At 33.1% G+C, this 24,616-nt stretch overlaps 1 protein-coding gene and 1 long non-coding RNA gene across 8 annotated transcripts in view; both read left to right on the top strand.

Annotated features, from left to right (window-relative positions):
• Window positions 1–485: 485 nt before the first annotated feature.
• LOC110834456 (cell division cycle protein 20 homolog) lies at window positions 486–14,721 on the top strand. 5 transcript variants are annotated; one of them, XM_087359497.1, is made up of 9 exons: window positions 487–597; window positions 1,297–1,464; window positions 7,086–7,305; window positions 9,157–9,344; window positions 9,836–9,957; window positions 10,730–10,955; window positions 11,743–11,932; window positions 13,234–13,362; window positions 14,246–14,721. In XM_087359497.1, the coding sequence occupies exons 2-9, from the start codon at window positions 1,297–1,299 to the stop codon at window positions 14,494–14,496; spliced, it is 1,494 nt and encodes a 497-aa protein (XP_087215623.1). In that variant the 5' UTR covers window positions 487–597; the 3' UTR covers window positions 14,497–14,721. The 5 variants fall into 5 exon arrangements, with proteins under 5 accessions (XP_087215625.1, XP_087215623.1, XP_087215624.1 ...); XM_087359499.1 differs by lacking the exon at window positions 7,086–7,305 and having other exon boundaries at window positions 486–597; XM_087359498.1 differs by lacking the exon at window positions 13,234–13,362.
• A 5,160-nt stretch (window positions 14,722–19,881) lies between these two features.
• Window positions 19,882–24,616, top strand: part of LOC147872023 (uncharacterized) — an 84,856-nt gene continuing 80,121 nt past the window's right edge. For all 3 annotated transcript variants that reach the window (XR_015538068.1, XR_015538067.1, XR_015538071.1), the window contains exon 1: window positions 19,882–20,356. This is a non-coding gene — a long non-coding RNA (uncharacterized LOC147872023). The remainder of the gene's footprint in view (window positions 20,357–24,616) is intronic.

Here is a 24,616-nt window from a genome sequence, read left to right as displayed (position 1 = left end):
TAGATGCAGATTATAGACGCCAGATGTCTATGACTACAAAACAAATCCCCATAGCATACAAATTTATTATAATAAAAGTTCATGTACACTTGTTATTGTAAAAAATGTCGAAACATGGCAGAGTATACGAGCGATCTGTTCTTAAACCGCCTTCTTCTCAAGTTTCAGAACAATACTGAGTAAAATGAAGTGTCGTTTAATGTCTACTCAGGAAAAAAAGGTTAGAACGAACTCCCGGTCAAATATAAAAATTCCAATCATTCCTCTGTACACTCAGTTTAAAGAATTATCACAGTTTATACACGTGGTTCAGAGCATATCTTCCTGTCACAATAAAAACCTGATATGGCCATAATAATTTAGAATGAGTCGCGTTCAGTAACTTACGTCTTATGAGTGTAATGTTTAAGAGCATTCAATATCACGTTCGTAAAGGTTTTAAAGTTACATTTTTAGGGAAAAACTTCCCTTTCAGTTTCTGTGCATGTCATATTTTAAGAGCACTGAACCACTCGTCAAAGTTGGTACGAGTTGATTCAAGGTGCGTGCAGTATCGATCTAAAGACTTTCCAGCACAACAGAAAGATACGTGGTAAGGTAAGGGCTGTTTAATTTGCGTTATGTACGTTTTAGATTCATATTTTGTGTATTATTAAGCAGTTAGGAAATACGACTTTAGAGAAGTTGTCTTTATAAATAATAATTTAGAGATTTATTCATAAATCAGGTGATATTGTAAGTTGTAAAAGTGTGTATGTGTTTAATGATTGTTTTATACATATCGTACATATTTGTAGTTTCGTGATATATTGAATTATTTATTATAGCAGGAATGTGTATCTCTTCCTTACTAATAACTTTTCACTGTCAAATACATTTTCAAACGGGATATTAAGGGTACAATAACCCTATTTCTTCCCAAATATAAATTCTCATGAAATAAAAATTTTCTTTCCTGATCACGTTTAATTAGAAACTAACGTTTACTGGCTAAATTGAAGTGATTGTCAACCACTTGAATTTTCGTATTATAATTTAGTTCCTGGTTACTGATTTTTAAATCACGCTTGGATTTTATTTAAAATATTGATAATTATCTGTAAGACTACACCGTCACAACTCAGAAGACCACAATGAACACGAAAATGTCTGCACCTTTCAGGTATCGAACCCCTGTCTTCCAGTCTATGAGAAATATCTTTTTAAGAACTAAGCTGTACTGGATAAAATAGTTAATATATATTTGTAGCTTGTTAAGTTAGATGGACTGTTCAGTTTTTATTGAAATGTTTACAGATGTTTAACATGCCTTTACAATCTTTTACATCAAAACACGAATGGCACGTTCCTAATTGCCTTTCTGGCGACCGCTTCATTCCTCTCCGATGTCTGCTCAATACAGAAAATTTTCGTTATGCCAAGGCATTATCACAGACCCAACAAGAGGAAGACATCTTGAAACAGGTAAGGAGACGCAAATCATGGAGCAAGGTTGCGATGCATTATCAGTCTTTCAATATTACCATCAGCACCATTGAATATAGTTATAATACATGGAATAATTTTTATAAATTACTCGCAAATGATATGTATCAATATTGTAAAAGATCTGAGACTTTCAAAACAAAAATATTATTTTTACATTTTCTTTTTCGTATATGCATCTAGTTGAAATATTACATTTTTGCATTATTTGTCCTTCGATACTGACCAAAATTTAATTTTTACTGATGTTGTGCTATCACAATTTAAATATTTCAAAATAACAGAAGTGTATTCATTAAATTTGTGGTTTTCTGTATTATTTGTCCTTAGATAGTGACCAAAATTTAATGTTTACTGATGTTGTACTATCACAATTTAAATATTTCAAAATAACAGAAGTATATTCATAAAATTTGTGCTTTTCTGCATTATATGTCCTTAGATAGTGACCAAAATTTAATTTTTACTGATGTTGTACTATCACAATTTAAATATTTCAAAATAACAGAAGTGTATTCATTAAATTTGTGGTTTTCTGCATTATTTGTCCTTAGTGATCAAAATTAAATTTTTACTGATGTTGTGCTATCACAATTTAAATATTTCAAAATAACAGAAGTATATTCATAAAATTTGTGCTTTTCTGCATTATTTGTCCTTAGATAGTGACCAAAATTTAATGTTTACTGATGTTGTACTATCACAATTTAAATATTTCAAAATAACAGAAGTATATTCATAAAATTTGTGCTTTTCTGCATTATTTGTCCTTAGATAGTGACCAAAATTTAATTTTTACTGATGTTGTACTATCACAATTTAAATATTTCAAAATAACAGAAGTGTATTCATAAAATTTGTGGTTTTCTGCATTATTTGTCCTTAGTGATCAAAATTAAATTTTTACTGATGTTGTACTATCACAATTTAAATATTTCAAAATAACAGAAGTATATTCATAAAATTTGTGCTTTTCTGCATTATTTGTCCTTAGATAGTGACCAAAATTTAATTTTTACTGATGTTGTACTATCACAATTTAAATATTTCAAAATAACAGAAGTATATTCATAAAATTTGTGGTTTTCTACATTATTTGTCCTTAGATAGTGACCAAAATTTAATTTTTACTGATGTTGTGCTATCACAATTTAAATATTTCAAAATAACAAAAGTATATTCATAAATTTTGTGGTTTTCTGCATTATTTGTCCTTAGTGACCAAAATTAAATTTTTACTGATGTTGTGCTATCACAATTTAAATATTTCAAAATAACAGAAGTATATTCATAAAATTTGTGGTTTTCTGCATTATTTGTCCTTAGTGACCAAAATTAAATTTTTACTGATGTTGTGCTATCACAATTTAAATATTTCAAAATAACAGAAGTATATTCATAAAATTTGTGGTTTTCTACATTATTTGTTCTTAGACAGTGACCAAAATTTAATTTTTACTGATGTTGTGCTATCACAATTTAAATATTTCAAAATAACAGAAGTATATTCATAAAATTTGTGGTTCTCTGCATTATTTGTCCTTAGTGACCAAAATTAAATTTTTACTGATGTTGTACTATCACAATTTAAATATTTCAAAATAACAGAAGTATATTCATAAAATTTGTGCTTTTCTGCATTATTTGTCCTTAGATAGTGACCAAAATTTAATTTTTACTGATGTTGTACTATCACAATTTAAATATTTCAAAATAACAGAAGTGTATTCATAAAATTTGTGGTTTTCTGCATTATTTGTCCTTAGTGATCAAAATTAAATTTTTACTGATGTTGTACTATCACAATTTAAATATTTCAAAATAACAGAAGTATATTCATAAAATTTGTGCTTTTCTGCATTATTTGTCCTTAGATAGTGACCAAAATTTAATTTTTACTGATGTTGTACTATCACAATTTAAATATTTCAAAATAACAGAAGTGTATTCATAAAATTTGTGGTTTTCTGCATTATTTGTCCTTAGTGATCAAAATTAAATTTTTACTGATGTTGTACTATCACAATTTAAATATTTCAAAATAACAGAAGTATATTCATAAAATTTGTGCTTTTCTGCATTATTTGTCCTTAGATAGTGACCAAAATTTAATTTTTACTGATGTTGTACTATCACAATTTAAATATTTCAAAATAACAGAAGTGTATTCATAAAATTTGTGGTTTTCTGCATTATTTGTCCTTAGTGATCAAAATTAAATTTTTACTGATGTTGTACTATCACAATTTAAATATTTCAAAATAACAGAAGTATATTCATAAAATTTGTGCTTTTCTGCATTATTTGTCCTTAGATAGTGACCAAAATTTAATTTTTACTGATGTTGTACTATCACAATTTAAATATTTCAAAATAACAGAAGTGTATTCATAAAATTTGTGGTTTTCTGCATTATTTGTCCTTAGTGATCAAAATTAAATTTTTACTGATGTTGTACTATCACAATTTAAATATTTCAAAATAACAGAAGTATATTCATAAAATTTGTGCTTTTCTGCATTATTTGTCCTTAGATAGTGACCAAAATTTAATTTTTACTGATGTTGTACTATCACAATTTAAATATTTCAAAATAACAGAAGTATATTCATAAAATTTGTGGTTTTCTACATTATTTGTCCTTAGATAGTGACCAAAATTTAATTTTTACTGATGTTGTGCTATCACAATTTAAATATTTCAAAATAACAGAAGTATATTCATAAAATTTGTGGTTTTCTGCATTATTTGTCCTTAGTGACCAAAATTAAATTTTTACTGATGTTGTGCTATCACAATATATTTCAAAATAACAGAATTATATTCATAAAATTTGTGGTTTTCTACATTATTTGTCCTTAGATAGTACCCAAAATTAAATTTTTACTGATGTTGTGCTATCACAATTTAAATATTTCAAAATAACAGAAGTATATTCATAAAATTTGTGCTTTTCTGCATTATTTGTCCTTAGATAGTGACCAAAATTTAATGTTTACTGATGTTGTACTATCACAATTTAAATATTTCAAAATAACAGAAGTATATTCATAAAATTTGTGCTTTTCTGCATTATTTGTCCTTAGATAGTGACCAAAATTTAATTTTTACTGATGTTGTACTATCACAATTTAAATATTTCAAAATAACAGAAGTGTATTCATAAAATTTGTGGTTTTCTGCATTATTTGTCCTTAGTGATCAAAATTAAATTTTTACTGATGTTGTACTATCACAATTTAAATATTTCAAAATAACAGAAGTATATTCATAAAATTTGTGCTTTTCTGCATTATTTGTCCTTAGATAGTGACCAAAATTTAATTTTTACTGATGTTGTACTATCACAATTTAAATATTTCAAAATAACAGAAGTATATTCATAAAATTTGTGGTTTTCTACATTATTTGTCCTTAGATAGTGACCAAAATTTAATTTTTACTGATGTTGTGCTATCACAATTTAAATATTTCAAAATAACAAAAGTATATTCATAAATTTTGTGGTTTTCTGCATTATTTGTCCTTAGTGACCAAAATTAAATTTTTACTGATGTTGTGCTATCACAATTTAAATATTTCAAAATAACAGAAGTATATTCATAAAATTTGTGGTTTTCTGCATTATTTGTCCTTAGTGACCAAAATTAAATTTTTACTGATGTTGTGCTATCACAATTTAAATATTTCAAAATAACAGAAGTATATTCATAAAATTTGTGGTTTTCTACATTATTTGTTCTTAGACAGTGACCAAAATTTAATTTTTACTGATGTTGTGCTATCACAATTTAAATATTTCAAAATAACAGAAGTATATTCATAAAATTTGTGGTTCTCTGCATTATTTGTCCTTAGTGACCAAAATTAAATTTTTACTGATGTTGTACTATCACAATTTAAATATTTCAAAATAACAGAAGTATATTCATAAAATTTGTGCTTTTCTGCATTATTTGTCCTTAGATAGTGACCAAAATTTAATTTTTACTGATGTTGTACTATCACAATTTAAATATTTCAAAATAACAGAAGTGTATTCATAAAATTTGTGGTTTTCTGCATTATTTGTCCTTAGTGATCAAAATTAAATTTTTACTGATGTTGTACTATCACAATTTAAATATTTCAAAATAACAGAAGTATATTCATAAAATTTGTGCTTTTCTGCATTATTTGTCCTTAGATAGTGACCAAAATTTAATTTTTACTGATGTTGTACTATCACAATTTAAATATTTCAAAATAACAGAAGTGTATTCATAAAATTTGTGGTTTTCTGCATTATTTGTCCTTAGTGACCAAAATTAAATTTTTACTGATGTTGTACTATCACAATTTAAATATTTCAAAATAACAGAAGTATATTCATAAAATTTGTGCTTTTCTGCATTATTTGTCCTTAGATAGTGACCAAAATTTAATTTTTACTGATGTTGTACTATCACAATTTAAATATTTCAAAATAACAGAAGTGTATTCATAAAATTTGTGGTTTTCTGCATTATTTGTCCTTAGTGATCAAAATTAAATTTTTACTGATGTTGTACTATCACAATTTAAATATTTCAAAATAACAGAAGTATATTCATAAAATTTGTGCTTTTCTGCATTATTTGTCCTTAGATAGTGACCAAAATTTAATTTTTACTGATGTTGTACTATCACAATTTAAATATTTCAAAATAACAGAAGTGTATTCATAAAATTTGTGGTTTTCTGCATTATTTGTCCTTAGTGATCAAAATTAAATTTTTACTGATGTTGTACTATCACAATTTAAATATTTCAAAATAACAGAAGTATATTCATAAAATTTGTGCTTTTCTGCATTATTTGTCCTTAGATAGTGACCAAAATTTAATTTTTACTGATGTTGTACTATCACAATTTAAATATTTCAAAATAACAGAAGTATATTCATAAAATTTGTGGTTTTCTACATTATTTGTCCTTAGATAGTGACCAAAATTTAATTTTTACTGATGTTGTGCTATCACAATTTAAATATTTCAAAATAACAGAAGTATATTCATAAAATTTGTGGTTTTCTGCATTATTTGTCCTTAGTGACCAAAATTAAATTTTTACTGATGTTGTGCTATCACAATATATTTCAAAATAACAGAATTATATTCATAAAATTTGTGGTTTTCTACATTATTTGTCCTTAGATAGTACCCAAAATTTAATTTTTACTGATGTTGTGCTATCACAATTTAAATATTTCAAAATAACAGAAGTATATTCATAAAATTTGTGTTGCTCTCAAATGATTTTATTAAAATGGATCTTCGTGAAATAAGATGTCAGGTTATGGGTTTGATTCATCTGTCTGAGGACAGGGTCTAATAACAAATTAAGTATCTCTGAAATGTCATTAATTTTCTTTGAGGCTACGTGACACATCCTAGAAGAACGTTGTCATCTGTCTTAGGAACACGGCATCATAACACGGCTTAGTATATGAAATGCTCCGTGTGGGTAAACATAAACATTGATCCTTAATCTTTTATGAATGTCCCGAACTTAGAGTGGCTCATCAAGTGCTTCATCCTTCGGACACTTCTGTTCGCATATTACTCGTTGTATTGTTTTAGGATATCACCAGCGTCTGCCTTGAAGAGTATAGGAAGAATCTGCAGTTTGCTTTAAACCTTGGCACTCCCCATTCTCGGCTGTTAAGGTTTTCCTGTTCGTCTCCATCGACAGAGTTACCACTCAAACAGGCTTATCACTGGCCTGTCAGATGTCGAAAACGCCCACTCATTAAGCAGCCTCATCATTTATTGGATTTACCAAACTTCAGATATAATTTTTGTATGTGTTATATTTTTGTTATACTATCTGTTAGTTCGTCTCTGTTTAGTTTACTTAACGACGCCTTCTGGTTTCAGCTGTAGCGATTATATAGCGCTGAATGGGAGAATGTAATAAAATAGTCAAGGCCTATTTTAATGTACCGTCCAAGCTGTGAGGACAGCATGTCCATTGACTAAGGATCAAATTTAGAACTACAATTTTACAAATTTGAAGCAGGAGTGCTAACCACTCAATCACAGTATTAGAAGTAATCTTTTACTGTTAATAACACTGCGTCTCCGTAATTTTAAAATAAATTTTAGTATAACTCGTATGTTACAGATATTGGCAGTGTAAAATATAAAATTTTGCATTTATATGATCTATATAAAATCATATATATATATAATAAAGATGAAATTATGATATTAGCCGTTCTAAATAGTGTACTTGTGGTAAATTTCGTACCAAATTCAGTAAATTTTGAGGAAGTTAATGCCATTATACAGGATTAAATCAATGGCTGTGATAAATTTTGCTGTCTTACGTTCTTAACATAAAGTGTTTATATCTGTTTTCTAAATGTTTTTGGTTATTTGCTAGTCCAAATCCCCACCAGATAAAACAATTTAAACATTTCTTTAAAACACTGAAGTTAAGATAGAAACGAGATAACTGAATTGTAAATGATATTTTGATAATTAATTTTAAATGACAAAGCTGTAAGGTATAACTTTCGGCCACCAAAATTTTTAGGTTAGAAAACCAAGGAATAGTATAAGGAAGACAAAAAGTTTCTTATAAAATATAATGAAACAAATGAAGCATAAAATATTTATTGCATTCCACAGAATTTTTTATGATTTGATTTTATCATCAGCAGAGATTTTACAATTATTGTTAAAATTATTTCGGTGTCACAATAATAATATGTCTTATAATAAGCATTTACAAATTAACGTACCTAAATAATATCTGAAATGCATCGAATTTTAGCTATGAAAAGTACATCTTGGGTTATCTTCATTATAATAGGATATTTTTCATTCAAACATTTGCGTAGTATCACGAAAGTGCCTATCATAAATAATATTTTATTATAAATACGCGTCTTTTTGGTAATTCTAGATTTTTCATGAGGGTACAGAATTTGTTTGTGATAATTCCAGTGCAAAACAGAATTACAGTAAACCTTCAATTATCTCTTAAATTGCACAGTTCCTTTTATGATGCCAATAATGTATTCTTATAACATAATTTTCATTAGGAAAACCATTAACCTAAAATTACGCAAGGCTAATTAAATCACTACAGTGTAAAAAAGTTAATTAAAAAAATGCAAGTCATTAGTGGACTTTTTAAAGTTTTATTGGATGAAATTTGTTAAAACTGAAAATGTCCATCAATTACTCATGTCCGGAAAAATAATTTGGCAACACCAGACAGCGTCTTCTAAACCTGAAATTTATTAAATCACAGGTTCACTCTACTGGAACTATATTGATGATTTTGGTGATAATTGCCTTATCGTTCTTAGGGAATATATGTTTTGTTACTTTTTCTTGAGATTTTTGTATATATTAAATCTTATTTATTGATTTAAATCTTTATATAATTATATACACCTGAGGATGGTTCTTTTAGGAACTGAAACATGAAAAATGATGGTCTAATGTAAATCGAATATTTCGATAAAGAACATCATTTAATATTTTAAATATTTTAAATGTTAATTATTGTAATATTTTAATATTTAATAAGAATTTATTGTGATTAGACGGACAAGATTTAATATATACTTATTATATCACAATATGACGCAACTTTACCATCTTATTGAGATTTTTGGTTTAAAAAATGTTGTCGCAGTTCTCAATCTGCTAGACTGGGGGCCTTCGAAGTACTTAGCCGCTGCCCTCTACAATTCCGTTTACCTCTACGCTAATGGAGAGAACACAATTGAGCTCACTGCCTTTACAGGTAGTTACTGTTCGGCAGTCAAATGGGATTCTAATGGAGAGACATTGATAGTAGGAACAAATAATTCTGTAATTCAGGTGAGAATTTTGTTAAAACAGTTGAATATTCATAACATTTTTTAAAAAAAAACAAGAGAGATTTGACAAAGCCGGTCGCAGTGGGCACGAGATCTGAGGCATAGATCTCATGCGCTTCGTCGCTGAGACCGTGGGTTCGAATCCGACTCAAGCCAGAGATATCTGCCCTTGTCTTTGTGTTGTGCTGTCCTGTGTACAGGTAGAGGCCTTACGACGGGCCGATCCCTCGTCCAAGGAGTCCTACCGAATACGTAATAAGATTAAATAAATGAATTTGTACCTCGACACCTGCGGGTATAAGACGATAAAGATTTTAAAAAATATATATATTAAAATATCGTGAATACATTGTAGAATTTGCTGTTTAGATATTTTGCTGAAATTTATTCTTACCGTAAAAGTATATATAAAAAAATTAAATAACAATATAACCTCCGAGTTGTTTAATTTAATAAAATTGATAAATATCAATGTATGTTTTTTTTCTTTAGGTATGGAATACGGAAAGCAGAAAACTTCTGGAAGAAACAGTCTGTAACTGTACGAGTACATTATCTATCAGTTGCGCTATCAATGCTCTCGCGTGGCATCCCAGTAACACATTATTTGTAAGGTAATATTAATTCAAATATACAAATGGGAGAGATGGCTTATTGACAGATAATCAAATTAATTCAGTGTTTATTAACTCCCTCATATTTTAACTTCTCCATCTACTTGTTTACTAACTCTGTTCGGTACACGCTGAAACTAATACCTTTGGTTGAATATTAGTGTGAATAATACAAAATTGCATTATTTTATGTGTTATGACAGTGCCTTAAAGTTTCGATATTAAAATATTTTTTTTCCAAAAACTTTCAATGTACAATCTCTCCTGCTAAAAAGCTTCGTTAAATACATCAAGAATTAATCAAATTTCATAGACCTTTGATGGAAATTTAAAGGATGTTTTTGATATACGAATTACCATTTAGGGTCATATTGTGTCGTAAACAATAAAAAATTTGTTTCTGAGTGCGGGTCGTAAGATTATCGTGCGACAGTCCTTAACGAGATGTACAGCAATTGACGACACCGTGAATTTTCTGTATTATGTTAAAAATAGCAATTCGTAAACAAATATTTTTCTGTGGTTAGATCTGCAATCTGTATCCTTCTCCTTCCAAAATTAAATAGGCCTTAACTGGAAGATAAAACACCTAAGGAAACGCGTTTACAAAAACTTTTTTCGGTGCTGCGTAGAACACGTACCCAAAGCGATACTCTTTATTTCATAAACACTCCGTGTAATGTCTCAGTTTGCCCAAAAGTAAACACAGTATATTTTTATATTTGAGTAGAATTTTAAATTCCACTCGGTTCTGGGTATATTTTTTTTTCAGTGGTTGCTCAACTGGAACTCTGCTTCTGATTCCACTTTCATCCTTCCAACTTGAGTGCGAACAGATATCTATTTTACGTGCACACAAAGGTCAGATTTCCAGTCTGCGATGTTCTCCGGATGGTCGCTTCCTGGCGTCGTCAGGTGAAGACAGTGCAGTCAGACTCTGGCACTGGCCCCATCTAACACCAGGAATGGAAATTACGAGCTTCGATGACCCAGTACGAGTAAGTTTGACGATAAATTTTTGCCTTGTCGTCTTTTAGAAGTCTTTATTGGTCTTCGTGCGTCGAAGCAGGCATAATTACAGGAAATGGAGAAGTTTATCGACGTTTCGGAGGTCCTTGTCGTCTCCCTAATCACGGCGTACCTAGGACATTCTTCATTGCTGTCAGAAGCTAATACGAAGTCATCGGAGCTGTAGACGTCAACATCCCTTAGAATTATATTTCTTGTCTTGTTACCGTAGAATTTCTTCAGATTCGTAATTTAAGATCTAAATTTAAGAACAAATGGGAATCAAAAGGTGGTACAGACTAAGATTTATAAAGAATGCGATGGAAGGAGATGGAACTATACGGTATGAATATCACGCGAACGGTTGTCGTTTTACGATTTCAAGGTCATTGTGGTTCGCAAGGATATGGAGGGTTAAGATGAAAACTATAAAATGTTACAAAGTTTTTGGATGTATAAAGAGAAGTTTTGCAGCGACTGAAGTTGATGAAAGGTTCCTGGGTTACGATCCACGTCAGGTGGTGAATAAACCTCATCTTCTGCCGACATTTCGAGAACAATCTCTGCTCATCCTCAGGGTTTCTGGGTAACAGATTTATTACCCAGCAACCCTGAAACAAAGATACAAGACTAAAATTTTAGAAAATATGCTCCTGGTAAAAGGTAACATTGCATTTCGCTGGTGTATACGAAGTAGATGACTTAACCGTCGTGTTCCTTAAGACGTGACGCTGATATTACTAGAGACTTTAACTGAATGAACGAAAATGTTTTCAGACTATGGCGTGGCATCCATGGAAACCCTCGTACTTGGTCATTGGGGGTAGCATAAGCGGATCTATCACTTTATGGAATGTTAATAAATACACTCAGGAGGCTCGTAAGACGTTAGATTCTTCAGCAGTTCTTTGCAGTTTGGAATGGAGTCCAATTACGGGAGAACTTGTAGCTGGAATCTGGGTTCCGGGTGAGTAAAAGTTTTAATCTCCTCTACTGACTTGTCCCTAGCACAAATTCTTTTATTCTGAGATATATAAGAATAATCACCAGATTCACGTATTATTAAAATTCCGATACGAAACTCGCATCTGATTAGATATTTCAGATAAATATTTGAATATTTTATTGTAATCCCAGAATTTTAAGATTTATTAGATCTGGGGAGATTTTAGATTATCGCAGTGGCAATTAAGGCTTCCGTGTAGTCTGGTAGAAGTTTAACGACATTTTATATTTCCTCGATGTCTTCATTATCAGTGACAAAGCTTATTCAACACCCTGATTATGAAGGCAGAAAGCAGTTCAGGAACATCGATCAACTTCTGTCGGACTACGTGACGCAAAAACATCGTAGTAATTGAAGACATTCGACTTATTGTATAATAAATGCGTACGGAATTCTGATAATATTAGTGGTAAAACATTTGTGAAGGCTGAGATAACCAGAATCTTGTATTATATAACCCGGTCACATCGGAACCTTGATGAAGGGGGCGGAGACAGTCCTGAAACATCGGTTTTATTGTTTAAACATTTGACGCAACCGATTGGTCGAGATGATTTTATAGATTCATGTCGCCGTGAAAGTTTCAAATCGTAAAATATATCCTGTAGTTTACACAAAAAATATCTAAGTCTCTCACCATGCTAATCTTCATTTATTACGACAAATTCTGTTGTAATTTGTAATATTATAATATAATATAAGAATGGTATAATAATGTTTTAAAAAAAGATCCTGTGTAGGTTTTCGTGTAAAGTTTCAATTACTCTTGTCACTAGGATGATAATGATAATTTTTAGTAAAATTCCCTAATATTAAATGTTATAAAATCTATTAAACCATATTTGAGTTTGAATTTTCAGGTTTTTGGTCTGTGTACGTGGTTTGATTTTATAGAGATTAGATCATTATAGCAGAACCCACAGCAAAGGTGCACTCGAGAACATGTCCAGTCCTAGAAACGTGTAAAAATATAAAATCAGACGACGGTCAAAATCCGATAACGTAACCGACCGGATTATATTACGCCATTGTCAGAACACTTCAGAATATATTTTTGAGTCGTTAATTGTATACGTACGTCTGAATAAATTGATTTATTGTTTTCGACAGGAACTTTTGCAAGGTCGTGAAATGCTGTAGAAAATAATATATTCACGTTCTTAAGCCTTCCTCTTAAACATGTATATTATATTCATTAACATTTATCGTAATGCGTAATATTACATCTATGAAACAAGCGAAATTTTATTTTTACGTAATAGGTGAGCAGGGACTATTGGGCCGATCTGTTCTTGTGGTTTTGGCAACACTGAACAAGGTTGTCGACAGATTGGACTATTATGCCGGCCAAATCTACTATCTCCTGTGGAGTCCAGACGGCAAACAAATCGGTGAGGCGTCTATATTTCTAGAATGTAACACAGCCAATAAATTATACTACGAATGCAGGTGATGAGAATTACTGACCTTGTGGGTATACTAATTAGGATTTGAGGTTATCACAGCAGTGAGTTGAAGATGACTGTCTTCTGGTTGACGTTTACCAGACTACACAGCACTAAAACCTATATAACAGCCATCTTAATACGATTATACTGTCCAGATGTCAACATTTCTTCAAGACGTCAATGACAGTTGATGAAATAATTAATATCTTCTTCATCTATGGCTCTCTGGTCCGTATTCGGTCCACGTCCTCCTCAATTCTCCTCTTCCATTCGGTCCTTCTGTTAGGTCCGTCTGTCCGAGGTTGAGGTTTCGAAACATCTTCCTTTTTACGGTGCAAATTTGTTAGCCTTGCGACCAACCCCCAACCTGGAAGACCTTAGTCTGCCCTCTCCCCCATCCAACACGTCATCTAATTGCCATACAACCTTCACAGATAATGATACAAACTTTAAGGGGAAAATTACGTATTTATTTTGAACGTACGAGGTCTGTTCGAAATGTATCGGACCTTAATTTCTCCCACGGAAACAAATGAAGTGCGGGCGGTGTCCTCCGCTGGGAGAAGTGTGTGCAGTGCCAAGGAGAGTACTTTGAAGAGGATTAGAGTTTCAGACCTCCAGGCGAGTAGTCGTATTTTTCCCGGCCGAAGGTCCGATACATTTTGAACAGACCTCGTATACTTGAAGGAGGATTTATTTTGTCAGTAAAAATTCCATTTTTGACTCGCTGAGCATATTATTAGCTTCTGAAGAAGGATTCTGGAGTATTGTTAGAGACTTTTCCTGTAAGAAAATGTAATTTTTTACGTGATTTACTTATTTATAGCTACGGTTGGCTCTGATGAAACGCTTCGAATCTGGTACTTCCTTGGACCATCATCAGCGAGGGAAAAGGATATTTGGAGGTTCTTAAAACCAGTGGTTCCTGCTACTTTTAGCATGTCACTGTGTAACAAAAGAAAGAAAGTGGGTGAAAGTTGTCACGCGTCAACAAACGACAAAGGAAAACGAAGTTCATTTAAAAAGGAAGATGTTTTCAGTATACACAACAACAGTTTTGGCTGCGTAATTCGTTAAATATTATTGAATTAATTATGTAATTTAATGTAAATGTTTTCTTTTTAATTTGTCTCGATACGGAGTATGACTAGGGCCTAATACGAGTCCGAACGACTATTCTACGGCTCTAACTTTCTAATTTTTTTATATAATTCTATGGTCATTTTAAATATAATTACCAGACCATGCAATGTACAGTTTTATATCACGATACTCGTCATTAAATAACAGTTTTCTCGTAAATGATCCATTTTCATTTGCCTCGGTGTTACGAAATTATTATAAACTGACATCTTAACGATAACCGATTTAATCATAAGTCTGATGTGCAAAGTAATTTATTTCTTTAAAGATATATTTATACAGTCTCATGTTGTGATGTTTTAATACTAATTACCGCGTAAGAAATAAGGTTTCGTCAGTGAAAGTGCGATAAATACCACAAATATTTTGCTGTTATTCTGTTATCGTATTGTATATTTTGTACATTTTCGATAATGTCACAATTTAACAAAGAAATCATATTATTAGAGTTTATAGGCAGTATTTTTAAGAATATCATGAAAATATTAATATATCTGATTAAGCAGTAACCCACGAGGGATTTCTTGAATAAGGATCCGTGAACTCGCTCTTAACTTACAAGCCGATTAATACATTTCTTCGTCTTTAATGGGAATAAATCGCTAGATCAATCGCAAATAAAAAACGGATTTCTTCAAAGAAATATCGAGATATTATAGAACATTCAAAATCCGATTTTACGTGCAGTGCATACAGTTTTTTTTTGTTAAAATTATTTTATTCTGAATAATTTTTCAGCTAAATAAATTAAATAATGTGAATGAGGCATTTTAATGTAGTGTACTGATTTACGTGTGTTAAGCGTTAACTGCTGTAGTTACTAGAAATAATGGAGTCATGGCTGAAAATGTGATAATTTTTAATGTTTCCAAGACAACATAATACATATAGATTTTTATATAATTTTTAAATGATTTAAAATTAGATGTCGCAAACCTTACACACCCAAATGCCTCATAAACTTTTATTTCTTTATCACAAAAGTAGCGTCCTCAGTGATTTATAAACGGCATAGAATTTGTTAAACCATGAACGTGGTATATTTTATTTGAAGGTTGGACTTCTGAAATGTGAAAGTTGGTATGCTTTTAAATAAGTGGGTGGATTGGTTGAGACGACAGAGTTACATCTTCCACCGCTAGGTGGGAGGACACGACTGTAAAGTCTTTACGTAATTCAAACTGCTACCGCTGTAGTGCAGCACTAGTATCGCTATGCGTTCTGTTGTGTTCTTTCCCACAACGAAGTACTTGAATTATTTTGCATTTTAATAAGTTCAATCGTTGTCTGTTTTACTATTAGGACTATTAGAACGGAACATGTTTCTGTACGCTAACGATTAGTTGGTTTTATTAGATCGACAGTTGCGTAACCAAATACTGATGTGGTAGATTAACAGAATTACGTTCAGTTTTTGTCGAAAAGCTTCTAAACATTTCGCTTTGGAATAATTTTACAGAAGGAATTATCATTTTCAGACAGGATTCAATAATTTTGTATCTGTTACATTTTTAAATAATCTTAAATTTGTCGTTTTTTCTACATTATCTGTACTAACTCTATTACTCGTGTACCTATAAATATATTAATCCTTTAAAACCGAAGCTCGTCTAAATAATATTTAAGAATTCAGTCCGTACCGCAAAGAAAACACGACAACTCACCATTACAAAGATCAGCTGTTTAAGGAGATAATCGCTTTTTACAGTAAATATCATACGAAACTTAATTACAAAATTAAGAGTTACTGAATATTGGAGAAGACTTAAACAAACACAGGGCTAGATATGTACCTGTTAATTATTTACAGAAAAGATTGATTTTCGTATAAATTAATTTTAATAGAGCGTTTTCAGTGGTAACTTCTAGAACATTGAATATAACGATGTTACGTGAAATAATATAATACATAATACATTTTTCGGTCTATTTTGCATGACTATACGTGAGCTTGGAGCATGTTAAGGTGTGTATGAAGTCTGTATTTCCATTGTTTTAAAGCGTTTATTAATCTTTTATTTATTTATTTAGTGTTCTGTCTGACGACAGGTCCATATGAACAGGATCCTTCCATCCTTTTCTCGGACTGGGACCTGTTCATATACGTTCTTGGCAGATGATCCAGAAGTGGTTTGCCATTGCCTTCTTCTGTGTGTGAATGGAGTAATTGTTGGGATGCCACGGAGGAAAACTCCGTGTTGCCTAGACCACGGCCTTGCCCAACACAAGTTATAAATTCGGGCACCGCTGGGAATCGAACCCGAGACCCCAGGATTACAAGGCCAGCGTTCTAACCGCTAGACCACCTCATCTTAGTTAACAAAATTTACGTACGAAATACGTGGCCCTCACAGTAGGCTACTGTTCGCCTGTTTTAATTTGATTAATGCATAAGATCACTGTCTTAATCGTTGTGCAACTACGCAGGAAGTTGGTCTTATAAGAGTTTCTGTTTCCTGTTAGCTCGTATTAAATATGAATTCCTGGAAAGGAAGACTCATGATGAGAATTACAAGGTGAAGGGCTAAATCGAGTCATACATAATGACATCGAGGCCTTTAACCGATGCAGATGTCCTTGAATATTGTTGAAAGGGATGTCTGTAAAGATATTTCAGTCTCGAAGAATGTCGTGTGTCACAAATGGCTTGTTTCAAGTACAATGATGTTAATTAACAGTGAAATATTTACATTTACCACGCCTTTAAAAACAATTACACCAACATCGAAAGATAAAATTTCCTGATGTTGACGTAACTAAATCTATATTATCACGCCCTGCTCATTTAATATCAATTTATCCTCCATCTACGTCTTGGTTTTCTAAGTTAGTATCTTACTTGTGGTTTTTGAGACTTGTATTGTTACATTCGTTCTAAATGCCCTGAGAATGTTTATCGTTCTTGGTTCAGTCACCCTGGTGATATTTTATGGCGAAGAAAGCCAGTTACAGGCGCTGTGAGATGATGTTGCTTGTGGTCCAGATACAAATGATAAAAATGAGCTGAGTGGCAATTGGGCAGGTGAGGGAAGGAAGGAAGGCAGGTAAACCGAGGCTGGTTGTTCATCTGTGCAACCTAAGTCACAATGTCTGCAGGCAGGCACACGTACTGAGAGAGACAGAGTTGGAGACCGATTCTTTTGTTGGCAGGGACTCGTGCTTCGCAAGTTGTTTCTTTGCGTTCGTGTGACCACCAGAGCTAAGGTTTCTTCATCTATTTGCGTCACTTGTGATCTGTAAGAGCCGGTTCAGTGCTGAAGACTTTTCTCCTTCTTATTTCTACACTTTCACGTCCTTTCTTTCCTATTTATTCTCTCTTTCATGCTTTATCTTCGTATTTTCTTAAATCAGACCAAGACCTTTTCCTTCCTAATCCTTTCCGATGTATTATAATCCTCTCATTCGACGATATATAGTCTGAGCTGCTTTAAAAGCTATTATTATTATTTTATTTATTTAGTGTTCTGTCTGAGGACAGGTCCATATGAACAGGATCCTTCCATCCTTTTCTCGGACTGGGACCTGTTCATATACGTTCTTGGCAGATGATCCAGAAGTGGTTTGCCATTGCCTTCTTCTGTGTGTGAATGGAGTAATTGTTGGGATGCCACGGAGGAAAACTCCGTGTTGCCTAGACCACGGCCTTGCCCAACACAAGTTATAAATTCGAACTCGAGACCCCAGGATTACAAGGCCAGCGTTCTAACCGATAGACCACCTCATCTTATTATTATTTAGTGTTCTGTCTGACGACAGGTCCATATGAACAGGATCCTTCCATCCTTTTCTCGGACTGGGACCTGTTCATATACGTTCTTGGCAGATGATCCAGAAGTGGTTTGCCATTGCCTTCTTCTGTGTGTGAATGGAGTAATTGTTGGGATGCCACGGAGGAAAACTCCGTATTGCCTAGACCACGGCCTTGCCCAACACAAGTTATAAATTCGGGCACCGCCGGGAATCGAACCCGAGACCCCCCAGGATTACAAGACCAGCGTTCTAACCGCTAGACCACCGTGGCAGTTTTTAAAAAGCTACAAATAAATAAATATTTTTACTCGTAAAATATTTTATTTATTTATTCATTCTCTCTCTCTCTCTCTCTCTCTCTCTCTTACTTCCTACACCCACACACCAACACTTCCTGTCGAAAATAAAAGTGTCCGAAATAATTGCCAACTCTTGGATGATGAGTAATCCCTGAACAAGGCTCCACGCTTCGACTGTCTCACAATAACCACGCGAGTACCGTGGGAAGATTCAGTCCCGATATCACGCGAGGCCTTCAGCGTGTCAGTAACACCATTTTGTAACTACGAGGGAGAGATGAACGTTATTTATCTCTTTATTTATTTCTAGAATATTCTTAAGCATCGTCCAGATGACGTGTACGTACGCACAGAGACCAGTGAAGTTACTTCGGTAATTTAGACATTCGATACGTGTCCTCGGTTCGATTCTTGCCAGAATTATCTGGTGTTTTGTCTGAGGCATCTATCAGACATTACAGCCTTCGTCCAAACACAAACAGAGGACTGTAGGTCATATTCCACAATTTTCATCGTGAATTTTATACGAAAAATATTATTATTTCGTTCTACCAGAAAGAATAATTGAGAGTTTATTTTTATTTAGGTTAATATCATTATTATTATGATTAGTGGTAGTAAAATCTACATGGGAACATGATTTAAGTGTCGGAAATATCAATTATCTGAGCCAACGTAATTTTATGGTATACAAATTTTGTATTTGAGAGAAGCCGTCTCTATTAAGCATAAGAAATTCCGACTAAACTAATCTTAAATCTATTAAAGAAACTTTGGTCTTGGAGCTGTTCTGTTATCAAACTTAGTTTCCGAGCTACAACAGCCGCCCTTTCAGAGACTCGAACTCAGGATATTTTTCTAGAGTTACGACCTTAGTAAAATATCTTTCTGATCTCAACAAATAATCATGCGAAGTTTGGTTTTAATCAGTATATTCATTCTCGTGCTGTAAGCGAACATACAATTTGAATTTTATGTACGAGATATTAAAATTATGATTAGGCCTATGTGAACCTTAATTTGGTCGATTAAAATTCTGCCGTTTTTGAATAAAGTACGACGTATTTTATATACATATTATTTGGGGATTATTTTTAATCAGGCAATTGTAAACGTGTTACTTTAAACGTTTACATGTATAAAACGATCTGAATGAAATTTCGTTATCACAAACTTATAAGATTTAGTTACAAAAAAAACCTGTTGGCAGCGCGACTATACGTAAATGAAATAGTAATTGATAATTTAAACGTTAGATGTCACTAATTTGTCTTGACTCTGAAAGCACCCGACATTTTGGAATCACTGTCGATTCGTGCCGTTCTGAAGGTTAATTGTTCTTCGATTTATATTCTTATTGGTGTTGTGCTGTTTAGTTGTGAGTGTTTTAGATTATATTAATCTGTGCGATGAATGTTAATAAACTGTTTTGTATAAGTCTGGATCGAAATTTCATCGGGTATGATATTAAACAAGTGTGTTGATGACTTGCACATTTCAGAGTAGTGCAAGGTCACCAGAAACTGTATTACGTGTTTGGTTAATAATACCTTACGGTAATTACTTGTGGAAATAAAATATTCTTGCTGATGTATGGAGCAAACTGTGAAACGTGGATAAACGGAGCTCATTTCGTGTGGATGATGTAGGTTAGTGGCACAACGTGGAACATCTAGTGGTAAAGGTTTGCAAGCTTACTCCAGACGCCATTGGACTTTCGTGACGTCATGGGTGCACGTGTACTTGTAAGTAGACGATTGAAGTAAACAAAAGTGTTAATTAAAATAACACAGATTTGCTAGTTACATCAGAGTTGACATAATTATTCCCTATTTTGATATCTCTAGATAAATGTATTTCTGAACTTTATTAATATTAAATTATTTTAAAGATGGAATGTTTATTCAACTCGTTAGGTGGTTAATTACTCTTGTCCGTCTAATCACAATTTAAAATTTAAAATTAAAATTAAGATAATTAAAATATTATGTGATGTTATTATAGAAACATTCGATTTACATTTAGAACATCTTTTTCAGAAATGTAAATCGAATGTTTCGATAGGAACATCACATGATATTTTAATTATCTTAATTTTAATTTTAAATCTTAAATTGTGATTAGACGGACAAGAGTAATTAATTAAATATATTTTCACAATATGACGCAACTATACCATCTAATGAATCGTTAGGTGATGGTTGGTATTTATACATTTTAAATCAACTTAAGAAAAAAGTGTGTTAATGCAAATCGTGAAGACAGTAGATAGAATTTTTAATTTGAAAAATAGAATTTATTCTGTTTTTGTTGAAGTTTTGGCTAAATTTGCGATCTATTTTAAAATTTAACTTCATTTTATATGTATCATTAATAGCACTTGTGAGCATTTTGGTGGGTAATTTATTATTTTAAAAGGGAAATAAATTATTAGATTTAGGTTTTGGTTGCAGGTAGATCCTTAAATTTTTAAACATTCTTTGTTATTTGGAGAAACTATATTTGTGAACCGTAATGAAAGTTATATTTATTATTCTGAATTGAATCAACTGATGAAGATCAGACTGGTGTATTTCACGTTTTAAATATAAGGAATTCTATCAATTCTGAATAAAGTTAAGGCTCTGTAAGATTTTTAAAGTTTCAGTGATACTGAATGACACGAAATATTATCGAGCGATCAACCGCGTAAATATGGAGTTGATGGAAACAGAGACAGTGATTGGTTAGCCTGGCACTCCGTACTTAAATGGTTGACCGCCTAGAAATGCTCCGTTGCAAATTTGCGTTCTGTTTAGATTTTGATGATATTGCAACTGAATTTAAACTACATTTTCATGCTGTATTTGATAAATGACACGAAGATTTAATTCTCATATTATCCTGAAGAATTTGATAAGGGTTTTTCTTTAGATTTTTAATATATATTCACATTTAATTTAAAGAAGTCTTGTACGTTATAAGGATTGTGTTTGTGATACATCATGACAATATTTTTATTTTCATCTCTGTCTAGTACCGAAGAAAAGTTTACGTGAAACAATACGTCCACTTCTCCTTACGTATGCATGTCATAGTGATTAGTTAAATACTGGGGAAAAGTAAAATAAAGTTATCTTTCTAGGCGCGCCAGATGGGCGCTCAGGGGGAGAGAGAGTATAGCTCCTACTAATTCTTAGCCTCGGCACTAGATGGGGTGAGTGGTCAGCGTCACTCCCCGGTTGGGCCCCAGAATCGGTCTGGAGGAAAATTCTCTCGCTTGTTAAATGATTCAAGAAAGATAAATTTATTTTTAAATTGGTCACCATGTTTTAAATCTGAAGTTCCGCTGTCAGTTCGTCGTTTTTATCTCGCTTTCCTGTTTATTGTTCTCATTGACTCAAGATTTTTCTCACGATGCTAATGATAATATTTCTTCGTAACATTATTCTGTAACGACGGTAATGTCCCAGACCTTGAGACGGCGCTGGAAAATGTCTCGACGGAAATTCCAGCAAGTGGAACCAATTACTGGTCATAGACCGAACTCTCTATTCAGTAAAAACTAAAGGTATCTCTGGGTTGTAGGGCCATCAGGTCTTGTAATTTTTAACAGACGTTTCAGAGAAACGTCTTGCCTCTGCCGTCCGTAATGACAACTATCTTAAAATTCGTCACCACGAAAAACTCAACTTTCAACCGTTTGAAGCCAGAAGAGAGAGAGATAAGAAGGATAGCAGAAGAGTAGGATTTGCAAAGAGGAAATTCTTAGGGGGAGACGTGAGAGACACTTCGATTTTAGGGGGTAGAAAGAGCATCTTATAGTTAGAAGGTCTCCAGGCAATTCCCGCTCGTCCTGGTATGATAACGGTTAAAGTAACCGTTAAAACAGTTAAAATAATAGCTAAAATAACTGTTAAGTAACGGTCAAAATAACAGTTAAGTAATGATTAAAGTAACCGTTAAAACCATAGTTAAAATAACTGTTAAGTAACGGTCAAAATAACAGCTAAGTAACGGTTAAAGTAACCGTTAAAGCAGTTAAAATATTAGTTAAGATAACTGTTACGTAACGGTCAAAATAACAGTTAAATAACGGTTAAAGTGACCGTTAAAGCAGTTAAAATAACAGCCTAAATCCAAACTGAATTTGACCTATCGGCTGGACTGCGTAGTGCTAAAAATCACTGTCAGTTTATGTTTGCATGCGTTACTGAATCTTACCTTTGTATTCCTTTGTGTTGACTTTTAAATCTTAATTTTATAATTAAATTCCACATTGAATCTGCTGCTAATAACATTATAACTTAGTTTATATAAAAAATGACTAGACTTTTAAGGGCATTACGTGCGTAAACATCACAAAATTTTTGGGGATGATAGAATCTCAGTATTTCTTCCAGATACTCTCACTTACTATCGCAAACCGCGTGTGGCGTCGATTATGGAACGATTTCGGGTTGATGATCAGCAGGGAAAAACCGAATACCTCGGGGGAAAAAACTACCCAGTTCCACTTCATCCACCACGAATCTCGTTTAAACAGTCCAATTACGTCTTCGTCTGTGCCGGAGTACGTCTTTGTCCAAGTGCGACGTCATTCCGTTTCACCGATTCGGCGGTAGATGCCACCCCAGTCGCGGGTCAGACGCGTAGCATTGCGGTTTCGCCTGCTAACACGTACGAACTCGCTTCGACACGGATACACCCACAGTCTGCGATTAATGTGTGCGGTACAGTCAATTCCGTAACCTCAGGCTTTCGCCTTCAGTACAGACTTCATCACGGTATTCTATTTCTACTTTCGCGAATATCTTCCTGGAGGTGGCATAGAGAGGTTTCTCGTTCTTCACAGTCTTTTCAGCCATATTCTGGCACAAGTAACTAGATTACTTTTTGAGAAGCTTATAGTCGCTCAGATAACCAATAAATCCTTGACCATGTATGAAACACGAAACTTCATTACAGTGTTCACAAGATTTTGTCACTGGTCTCGGTTCTGAACCAGAAGAATCAGTTCATATCCATCGAGTTCCTCAGGTAACATTTTAATATTATCCTCTCATCTACCCTGTAATCACTATCTGGGGTGGCTCAGTTAGTATAGTGACGGGCTGGGATGGGGTTCGATCCCCGACAGGGCTAGAGGATTTTTTCCTCTAGCCTCTGCGTCCAGACCGGCTCTGGGGCCCACCCAGCCTCTGCTACAATGGTTACCGGGGTCCTTTCCCGGGAGTAAAGCCAGCCGGGGCGTGATGCTGACCACTCACCCCCATCTAGTGCCGAGGTCAAGGAAGAGAGGAGCTATACCTCCACTCCCCCCAAGCGCCTACATGGCGTATAGTGGGACAAACTTTATTTTGCTTAATTACCATGCCATTTATAAAACGAATACAACCAACATCACATTCTACTTCTGATACAACAGCCACTGCATAGTTTACTAAATGGATATTATACATCTCAATGTATTTGATTTATTGTAAATTGTGAGTTGACCTACACGTGTGACCTTTAATTAGACAAATTTATGTGCATCTACATGTTCGGTGTCGCAAGAAACTTCTTGGGTAAACCAAAAAACTTCTCTGCTCTCGTCCACGTGGCTGCAAACACAGCAGATATAAAATATATTATCACAGTAACCAAAAACTTGGATAAATTCGACTTGGAAGACTAATGGTCAATTTGGTCTTAACCCGTGGTCACGTTCGTTCATCAAGACAGACTAAACTGGACACCCGTCCAGAACATATTTCCTCCTCGAACCACCGCCTTGTGTTTTGGTGGTACATACAATTCTCTGATTCTATGTCGTTGACCAACTGTAAGCTTATTCCGGCAACACACGGTCCCCGTCTACCCTGGCAACTTATGGTGTTGCCAATGGTATACCTTGTCTTTGTATAGTCCACAATAATTCATATGGATTCGATCAAATATGTGATATATTTCACGCCTACAAAGGATCTAAGTAGCTCAGTCAGTATAGTGACTAGCTACGGGCTGGACGACCGGGGTTCGAT

Source organism: Zootermopsis nevadensis, unplaced genomic scaffold (genome assembly GCF_977971745.1).
Source record: "Zootermopsis nevadensis isolate Lab colony 2312 unplaced genomic scaffold, Znev_1.0 Znev_ptg000031l, whole genome shotgun sequence".
Taxonomy (NCBI): domain Eukaryota; kingdom Metazoa; phylum Arthropoda; class Insecta; order Blattodea; family Termopsidae; genus Zootermopsis; species Zootermopsis nevadensis.
This window is presented reverse-complemented; position numbering and strand designations above follow the sequence as displayed.

Coding starts and splice junctions, on each gene's coding strand:
- LOC110834456 (XM_087359497.1), top strand. CDS start 1,297: ATGTTTAACATGCCTTTACAATCTTTTACATCAAAACACGAATGGCAC. Junction 1,465..7,085: donor AGGAAGACATCTTGAAACAG/GTAAGGAGACGC, acceptor GTATTGTTTTAG/GATATCACCAGCGTCTGCCT. Junction 11,933..13,233: donor AGCTGGAATCTGGGTTCCGG/GTGAGTAAAAGT, acceptor TTTACGTAATAG/GTGAGCAGGGACTATTGGGC.